The sequence below is a fragment of the Panthera onca genome, chromosome E3, assembly GCF_046562875.1.
Source record: "Panthera onca isolate mPanOnc1 chromosome E3, mPanOnc1 haplotype 2, whole genome shotgun sequence".
NCBI lineage: Eukaryota > Metazoa > Chordata > Mammalia > Carnivora > Felidae > Panthera > Panthera onca.
Window position 1 is genome coordinate 29,243,996 of NC_138354.1, and position 10,054 is coordinate 29,254,049.

The 10,054-nt window shown below is 52.8% G+C and overlaps 1 protein-coding gene across 5 annotated transcripts in view; it reads left to right on the forward strand.

Annotated features, from left to right (window-relative positions):
• MYH11 (myosin heavy chain 11) overlaps positions 1-9,212 on the forward strand; it is a 124,252-nt gene extending 115,040 nt beyond the window's left edge. For 2 of the 5 annotated variants that reach the window (XM_078439749.2, XM_078439750.2), the window contains 4 exons: positions 484-592; positions 674-846; positions 5,020-5,058; positions 8,511-8,622. In XM_078439749.2, coding sequence (XP_078295875.1) covers positions 484-592; positions 674-846; positions 5,020-5,050 — 313 coding nt within the window. In that variant the 3' untranslated portion in view covers positions 5,051-5,058; positions 8,511-8,622. Of the gene's footprint in view, positions 1-483; positions 593-673; positions 847-1,379; positions 1,381-5,019; positions 5,059-8,510 lie in introns of all 5 variants that reach the window. The other 3 variants (XM_078439747.2, XM_078439748.2, XM_078439751.2) reach the window with 2 other exon arrangements.
• Positions 9,213-10,054: the final 842 nt, after the last annotated feature.

A 10,054-nucleotide genomic window follows, 5' to 3' on the forward strand; every position in this document is an offset into this window, starting at 1 on the left:
TTGCCAACTCACAGACCATACAAAAATTCAGCCTTTTCACGTGTACAGCTCAATGGCCCTTTAGTATAGTTGTGGATAGCTGCACCCTCTGCACCGTCCAGTGTGGGACAGTTTCAACACCTCAGTAGGACACCCTGTACCCCCCTGGCCATCACCCTGATCTCCCCGAGCCCTCTGCAACACAGATCTGCTTTCTGTCTCTCTTGTCTCTTGTGGATGTTTCATGTAAGTGGAATCCCACAGTCTGTGCCCTTCTGTGACTGGCCTCCCTCCCTGTGTCTTCGAGGCTCGCCCATGTGGTAGCAGACGCAAGTGCTGCGTTCCTTTTTAAGGCCGAGTACTGTTCGTCTGATTTGGGGGGTGAGCCCTGATTTGGGGCCCCTCAGGGAAAGCGCTCACAGTGGGGGAGAGGCTGGTCGGGTCTACGTGCCAGGTGCAAGGGAGCCCATCCCCGCTTCGCCCCCCTCCTCCCCCCGTATGCAGAGAGAAGCAGGCGGCCACCAAGTCGCTGAAGCAGAAGGACAAGAAGCTGAAGGAGGTCCTGCTGCAGGTGGAGGACGAGCGCAAGATGGCGGAGCAGTACAAGGAGCAGGTAACCCGGGCCGCCGGCCTCTCCCAGCCCCGCAGGGACCCCACGGCGCCCCCTGCTCACCCCCGGGCCTCTCCCTGACAGGCAGAGAAAGGAAACGCCAAGGTCAAGCAACTCAAGAGGCAGCTGGAGGAGGCGGAGGAGGAGTCCCAGCGCATCAATGCCAACCGCAGGAAGCTGCAGCGGGAGCTGGATGAAGCCACGGAGAGCAACGAGGCCATGGGCCGCGAGGTGAACGCGCTCAAGAGCAAGCTCAGGTGAGGCTCACGGGCCTCGGGTGCCACAGGGAGTTTCTTTCCTGATGCAGAGGACACCCCCACCCCACCCCACCCCCCCCCCCCCCCGCCGCCCCCTGTTCCTTTCCAGGTTCTCCCTGCTCACCAGCACTCACACGGCACCACTGTGTGCCAGGCACATGAACAGGCCCCGGATCCACCAGGGCCCTGCCTTGGAGCAGCGGACCCTCGGTTCGAAGGGGAGAGAGCATCCCAAGCAGGCACCACGCTGTCAGCACAGAGCCCAATATGGGGCTCGATCTCACAAACCATGAGCTCATGGCCTGAGCCAAAATCGCAAGTCTGACACTTACCTGACGGAGCCACCCGAACGCCCCCTCGTGTGGTTTCTTTAATGATGCGCGTCCCTTCCCAGCCCACCCTTGGGCGAGGAGGAGAGGGAGGCACACCCCTGTCTCCTCAATCCTTGTCCTCACTGCTGCATTGCCCGTGCGGGTCCCTTCTCTCCAGAACCTCTTTTCTGGGCTTTCTCTTGACCACTTTGGTCTAATCAGGGTCTCCCATCCCTGCTGCTGTTTGGGGCCGGATCATCCTGCCTCACAGGAGCTGGCCTGTGTTTGCAGGATGGGGCATGGCCCGCTCTGGATTGTGACAACCGCAAATGTCTCCAGCCGTTGCTCAGTTCCCCGGGTGGGGGGTGCGGTCGCCCGGGGGTCTCGAACCGCTGCCCTAACCAGGGCTGTTTTCTCTCCCACGCCCCTGTCCCTCTGGGCCTGAAGCTGGATAGGCGACACCCCTGCTCCTCGGGCCTCCTTCCCACCTCCACTGGTTCCCAGAAGGCATGGGCCCCGAAGCTTCCTGTCACACTCACCCACACCCCTCCAGGGGGGTGATCCAGTCTCTTGCTTGGGTCCTTGGTCTTGTCTCCTCTGCGATCCTGCCACCCTATGGGCCTTAGCACTAGCTCTAACTTGCCCATCAAGCCCAGGCTCGGTGGTCGGTCTGCCTCGCACACACCCTCAACACCCCAGACCCCCCTGCTTTGAGGTATGCACTTGGTGAGTTAAACCAGACTTCCCACCTTCTGCTCAGGGAAAAGCCAACAGGCACACTGCCAGTTCGTGCTGGGCCTTGTCTGTCACCACAAGGAGCTGACCTCACTCGGTGCTGCCTGGGCCTGACTTCCCTCCCCCTTCCACTCTCTTGGACATCTGGTTTTCACTGTCTCCCCAGTCTCACCATCCCCACCCATCCTTACAAGCTCTCATGTCCCCGTCAACCCACCTCCCCCCAGCTGTGTCCATTTCTTCTACTCCGTTCCCGGGCTGAACTATCTAGCACCAACTAAGGTACACCTACCTCTCTTGTTCCCTCAAGGACGTTGCTCCAGAAATTCTCACCCTTCTCCTTTTCACCATTTTCACGTCAACAAAGTCATTCCAGGAGCTGAGAAAGCCTCTGAGCCCCACGCCCCCTGCTACCCTTTACCACGAAACCTTAATGGTCAGTCCTCAGTCCTCCCCGACTGAGCTGCAGCTTCCTCGACCCACACCGGGGTTTGTTCCTCCCCTCTGGGTGTCTTTCCTTGTCTCCTCTGCTGGTACCTCATCTCAAAGCCCGCCTGCCATTGGCCTGCTCCAGGGCGCCATCTTGGCTCTCTCTTCATCTCCTTTTCTGCTCACTCCTAGGTGACCTCACCCAGCCTGGTACCTTTTGAGTTCCACCCACAGCGTGTGGCTTCCTGGCCCAGACTTCTTCCTAGAACCCCAGACCTGCTTGCCCTTTTCCCTCAATGCCTCACAGGCAGCTTACACCTTGAGCTGAACCCCTTCACGCCCAAGTCAGCTTCCCTCACGGTCTCTGCCAGCTCACCAACTGGACTGATAAGGCTGCTGTTGACCCAGTCCACTAATCTGTGCTCTTACTTTCTTTTTCCATCTCCCTTATATATAACATCCTATCTGCCATGGAATCTGATCAACTTCCCCTTAGAAACACTGTACATCCGGGCACCTGGGTGGCTCAGTCAGTTGAGCGTCTGACTTCAGCCCCGGTCATGATCTCATGGTTCATGAGTTCGAGCCCCGCATCAGGCTCTGTGCTGACAGCTCAGAGCCTGGAACCTGCTTCGGATTCTGTGTCTCCCTCTCTCTGTCCCTTCCCGGCTCATGCTCTCTGTAAAAAATAAAAACTTAAAAAAAAATTAAAAAAAAAAACACTGTACATCCACAGTCCAAGAAACAAATGTTTCTTGCCATCCTCATCCAAGCTACCCTCTCCTACCATCTAGTAACTTTCACAGCTTGTGTTTCACTTGTGTTTATACTCCATCTTTATAGTCTGTTCTCAACATGGCAGCCAGAGGGATCCTGTTTAAATAGATACAAGTCACAACCCCCCTTTGCTTGGAACCATCCAATGGCTTCCACCTCATTCAGAATGAAAGCAACACCTTTATGATGGTCGGTTCCACCAGGCCCTACGTGATCTCCGTCCACCGCCTCCTAAATGAGCCCTCTGCCTCTACACATGCTGCCTGGGGCCTTGGCACTGGTGGTTCCCGCTGTCTGGAAGGCTCTTCCCCCAGCTCTCGGCATAGCTGGATCCCTCCTTCCTTTCCTTCAGGCATTTACACACCCACATTAACCTGTCTACAACTTCCAACCTCACGCCCTGCAGTTCTCTTACTGATCTGTCACCATGTAACCTGCTGTTTATTTACTTATCTCATTGGCAGCTTTCACTCTGGCCCCATGAGCACAGAGGTTCTGTCTGCTTATTCGTCCCCAGTGTCTGGGATAGTGCTGGGCACAAACCTTCAATCACGGAGTCAGAGCTGATGTTTCCCTAAACTCATTCTCATACCACCTTGGCCATTTTGCCTTAGCCTTTTACTACCTGCACCATCGTTGACTTCACGGTGTCTTTGAAATTAACTGGTCTAATCATAAACACATCTATTTGCAAATAAAATTTACCATCCCTGTATTGTTAAACCAGCATCACCAGCAGCAACAGGTCGCAAACAAAATTAAAATACAGTGAGAACAAAACAATAATGGATTCTACCTATTCTGACTACAAGTTGATGACTAGGACCAGAAGGCCTCTTTCTCAGTTGACAAGGGACTGACAGAAGATGACGTTAGCACCGGATAGACCATCCCTGACATAATGAGATGTATTTTAAAAAGAGTGGGAAAGGGAGCACTTTTCTCACTGTGCGATCGAGTTATCCAGGGGCACGCCCAGGAACCATCTGAAACCACCTGCCATTATCAACTCCAGACTCTGAGCATCACTGCAGGCAGGTGACGAGGGGACAGCCCAAACCCCTTTCAGAAGGGGGAGGATGGCTGGCGTGGGGTACAGGGCTTCAGGAAGAAGACCCCAGATCACACAAGGCTGGGGAGGACCTGTGGGTCCCCCCAGTGAAACAGAAACAAGATGTAACCTCTCAGGTCCAGCAGGGGCTTGGGAGCAACCCCTAGGACGATGGTCAGCAAGACAGCTGTTCTCACATGGAGCTGTCCCCCCCTCTCCCCTCCAGAATTTGCTTGGCTGGTGACTGAACCCTGCCCTCCTCGGTGCCAGGCTGGGGGGTGGGGAAGCAGTCAGCCACTCTCTCACTGCTCCCTGTGGTCAGGACCCCTGATTCTCTTAGCACATGTTCAACGTACCTTGTGGGTTCTGCCCCCCAACAGCTGATCCTCCTGAGGGCCTACAGGCCAGTATGGAACAGACTATTTCTGACACTCCCGGTACGAGCATACCCTAAGGCAGGGCCAAGAGCGGTCACACCTTCCTGCCTCCTCTGTGTCCCATGTGCAAAACCTCAAGTCCAGCACTAGAGCCATGAGTGAGGTTAGCAAGCCTGGCCAGCTCTCAGTGAACAAGGAAATGCGAAGCGAGTTTCATAGTCGTGCCGACCAGGTAAACCTCAACGTGAGCGCCTGTTAAAGAGCTGGGCCTGGCCTCTGCCACACCAGCAGACGTGAGCTTCTTAGCTGAACCAACAGCTTACACGTGCCGGCCTCAGAGTTCTTGGTGACCCGTGCTTCTCTGCCAGGTTGACTTAGAAGTGCCTTTGATCATTTCATCGAAGGGAATGCCTTTAATGATTAAAAACGCACTTAGATGACTCCCTCTCGTTGGCGGAGGATAACCACCAGAGATTCTCTCTCTCTGTTTCAGAGGCCCCCTTCCCCAGGAAACTCCGCAATGACTCACCAGGTACCATGCCTCCAGCTTCGCGGCTCATGTGTGTTGCACTTGGTTTCCACTTCCGTTCTGCCCTCCCGCCCTCCCAGTCCCTCCGACGCCCTTTTTTGGCCCTCACGAACCTCCATGGGATTCCTGCAAAATCTGAAGGCCTGGATGTCTTAGTTCAAAACTCTCTTTGTCATAGCCAAGATCAGTACAACAAGACTTAATCTCTTGACCCGTCTTCCTTCCCTCCTTCTGCTTGGGCATCTGACACGGCACCAAATGTGTCCTCGTCACGGTGTGTTGACGAGCGCTTAAGAGGCTGCGTGTGTGTCACTCGGATTGTTGGTACCTGCATAAGTGGGCCTCTCACACTTGGCAGTAGGACACTTGGCTTTGCTGTCCTCCTCCGTCTGGTTAAGACGCTGCACTGAGCGGGTATGACACTTCTACAGTCTGGGCCCTTTCGTGGAGAAGGGCCTCAAATCTGGTCCACAAATAACAATTCACGAGCACAGGTTCATGGGAACCACAGCCCGGCCTCTGGTTGTCCCCACGGCCGGGCTTTCATACGCATGTCTGCGAAAGAAATGGGCTCTCACTGCGCATTCTACAGTCGCTGGGGCCACATGAGCCTTGAGCAAGGCCTAGCTGATAACGGCACTTTCCACACACTAGGACACGTGCTGGCCACTGCGCGGCCAAGCATGGTCCAGACAGAGCCTTTTCCAGGGGTCTTGCGAGCCCGTATACACAGCGGGGAATGGACAGGACACCCGAGACTCGAGGAAGGACACAGGGCCCTTCACATGACAGAGTTAAGAGGCCTCGACCAGCTTTTCCACACGTGACGTTAGGCAACCAGGGCCTGGTTTTCCTCTCATCTTCCTTGAGAGACCAAGCAGGCCCTGGCTTGTGTCCCTCTTCTCTTTTGGAGAAGTAGCTGTCGCTACCCAAATACTTAAAGCTGGATGAGGGACTGGCAGGAGCTCTAGGAAGAGTGCCCGGCCTCTAGAACACGGCTTTCTGAGCAGCGCTCCTGCCAGCTCAGGCTGGACGGTGGGACCCACTAGTCGATGGGAAAGTGAGTCCTTGCAAATCAGTGCTTCTGCTCTGGTGCTGGATCCCACCATGCCACTAGTGCCTCGGGGAAGTTCTCGGAGTCTGTGAATAGAAGCCAGACCCTCCAGGATCAGACACTTGAAGAAAATCTTTAGAAGGGGTCCCTTACTTCCTGTGACTGATGTAGCCAGTGCCCACCTCGGCCTTGGATTTGAAGCCAGTTCCTTCAGGAAGCGTACCTGAACCGGAAGACAGGCTCACAGGACTGGTGACGGAGCAGGGGGCTAACAGTGACCCGGGACATGATTTACGTCTTAGATCAAAGGAACACATTTATACCTCAGCTCTTGTAGCTTGCAAATCCATACTGTCTCGGGAGGCCAAGAGTGCCGGGAGCCTGGAAGGGTAGGGGAGACGGTTTCCCAACCCCAGGCTGTCCCACCGAGTTTTGAACCAGGAGGATTAGAAGCGGGAGAGACGCGTGGAAGCTACTCTCCTTTCTGTCCTGTCTTCAGAGACCCTGCTTTCAGACCCACGTTCTTGGAAAGCACAGTGCTAAAGACTTTTTAAAAGGTCACTTCTAGAGAGGGTGATGGAAAGTTAGTTCCAAGGGCACAGGGTGCTTCTGAGCTTCCCTCTGACGTGAGTGAAGCTGGCCTGAGTCTTGAGCTGGGAGCGGCTACAACTTTATTCATCCCTGATCATGGCCCCTCAGAAAGTACCATTCTCTGAACCTAGGCGGGTTTTCCCAGCCCGGGTTTCTCCCACCCTCAGACCCCAGAAGGCTCACGTTGGGACTCCCCTTCTCAGTGTTCAGGATGTTCTGGGCCTTCCTTTTGCCTCCAATCTTACCTCTCTGAGTTGTCTCTTTGGACTAAAGAATCTCTAACTGGGATGGACTCTCCCTCATAGCTTTCACAAGTCCAGCCTCTGTGTGGTGAAGCAGGTCATTTTTTTTTTTTTTAATTTTTTTTAATGTTTATTTATTTTTGAGAGAGAGAGAGACAGAGCACGAGCAGGGGAGGAGCAGAGAGAGAAGGAGACACAGAATCTGAAACAGGCTCCAGGCTCTGAGCTGTCAGCACAGAGCCCGACGCGGGGCTCGAACTCACAAACCATGAGATCATGACCTCAGCCGAAGCCGGACGCTCAACCGACTGATCCACCCAGGCGCCCCAAGCGGGTCATTTTTTATGACAAAAATTCTGCATTCCTCTTAGGCATCCTAAAATGATTAAGACCTGTCTTCTGATTCAGGTCAAACAGGGCCAGATCACCAGAGCCAAATAGGATTATTTGTTGTCGCAGAAAACACAGCAAACATTTCTTTCCTGGAGAGGACATTGAGTGCTGGTTATCTGACTTCTCCTGCCACCTGCCTGCCCTCCTAACCAAAGCCACACTGCAGGTGACCTAGGCACACCCTGGCAGGAACTCAGGGCATCCGGCACTCCAGAGATGGGAGCCATAAGCACACAGAGAAAGGGGTATCCTACCAGCTAAAGCTAAAATACACCTTAGATTAACATGTCTAGCTTACTTTTCTAACACATATTCATTGGGCACCTATTATAGGCCATGCACGGTGCCTGTGTGGTGAGGAAAAATCAGACAAGATCTCTGTCCTGGGAGAACTCACACCGAGAATTCTGCTCTCAAACAAGCAGGGGACCCTGCGTTGCTTTAACCAGAGTGCACACCTCTGGCATCCGCACAGTGACCTCTTTCCCTCAATGCTGCCTTTGATGCTCATTTCCACCTTCTTCCGGTTGAGAACCTAAAACCCTCCCCTTTGTTCCCTTCTGAAGGCAAGGGGGTACAAAATGAGAACACGTTCTCCTTCACACCTGCTCCACAGGGTATGAATAAACCCATGGGGATGTGTCAGCCCCCACTTGATTCGTTTTTTTCTTTTCCAAATAAAGACCACAGAAGAGAATCCTGTGGGCCATCAGATGACCAAGCCCAATTTTTTTTTTTTTGAGAGAGGTGTGGGGTGGGGGTGGGGGTGGGGGTGGGTTGGAGAGAGAGAGAGAGAGAGAGGGAGAAAATCTTAAGCCGATTCCACGCTCAGTGTGGGGCCTGATGTGGGGCTCGATCCACTACCCGGGATCATGACCTGAACAGATATCAAGAGTCAGAGGCTCAACTCACTGAGCCACCCAGGCACCCGCACCTTACTTTTTTTTTTTTTTTTTTAAAGCTGATTCTCTTGCTTTGAAAAATCTACTTTCCTCCCCTTCCAGCTGATTAAACGTTACCACACCTTGAGATAGGTCAGCCCTTGACTTTAACCTGAATATTTTCATTTCATTTCAGTTTGTCTGTGTTTGTTTTCTGTCCCTTTAAAAGCCTCTTCCAATCTCAAGAGGGGGGTTTCTGTCCTAAAGAAACGTGTATTCTTTTAAAACCCACAGGCGAGGAAACGAGCCCTCCTTCGTTCCCTCTAGAAGGTCTGGAGGACGTCGAGTTATTGAAAACGCCGATGGATCTGATGAGGAAACGGACGCTCGCGATGCAGACTTCAATGGAACCAAAGCCAGTGAATAAACAACTTGCTGAAAACAGAACAAAACCAAACCCAGTGGACTCTGCTTAGCACTAAATCCATTTTCAAATTCCAAATGTCACAGACACCCCTCACAACGAATATAAAAACCACCACCCTGCGTCCAGGGTATCGATGGAGTTTTGAATGTTGTACCAAATGAGAAAAACCCAAGAAGCGACACAGACACCCCCGCTCCCCCCATCAGTGAATTGTGCAGAAACCTTGAGTTTTTAGGAAAATAGAACCACAGTAACTGATCACTGGCAACTTAGTTTACGTGAAACGGGGAGAAAGTCACCAAAATGGGTGCCACTGCCTCCCGCTCCCAAGACATTCCCTAGCCTGTCTACCCTTCCAACGTCTCGAGTGGGGCCCTGTTTGAGTTCTTTCCCCTCTTGGTTACCGCACGTCAGATGCACACAGTTCACCGAGACGAAGTGCCTTCGGTAGTCACATGAATTCAAAAGGAGACGCTGCTCCAGCGGGATGAGAGCAAGAATGTTACACTGTTTTATATGCACCCCGATTGTACTTAAGGACACCTTCACTAATAAAAGGTTATAAATCACTGGAGTGCAGTCGGCTCTTCTGTTGTTTTGTACGGAGTGAAAGAATGGGGTGTGTTCTTGCTTAATCCTTACGATGACCCTGGGAAGCCAGCGTTCATAAATGGGGAATCTGAGGCCTGGGGAGGGGAGATAAATTATCTGAGATCCCACAGCTGGCCAAAAAAAAAAAAAAAAAAACCCAACAGCAAGCAAGCAAGCACAGATGTCACATGAGTCTGTGTGAGAGGACTTCTCCAAGCAGAGGCAGGCAGCTCCAGGCCCAGGAAGTAGGAACTTGACCATGAAGAACATCCTTATCAATCAAAACTCATACGTACATACTGTGAAGGATATAGGATATCCTTGAATTAAAAAAAACTTTTTTAAATGTTTATTTTTGAGAGACACAGAGCAAGAGCAGGGGAAGGGCAGGGAGACACAGAATCCAAAGCAGGCTCCAGGCTCAGAGCTGTCAGCACAGAGCCCGACGTGGGGCTCGAACTCATGAACCGCAAGATCATGACCTGAGCCGAAGTTGGACATTCAACCGACTGAGCCACCCACGCGCCCCAAGATATCCTTGAATTTCAAAAACATAAGACTTCATCCAGCAGGGATCGACAAACTTTTTTTTTTTTCTTTGAGAGCGAGAGTGAGGGAACATTAGTGCTTGAGCAGGGGAGGTGCAGAGGCGGGGGTGGGGGGAGCGAGAGAGAATTCCAAGCAGGCTGCTCACTCAATGCAGAGCCTGATGCAGGAGTTGATCCCATTAACTCTGGGATCACGACCTGAGCTGAAATCAAGAGTCAGACGCTCAACCCCCTGAGCCACCCAGGCACCCCAAACTTTTTTAAAACAAACT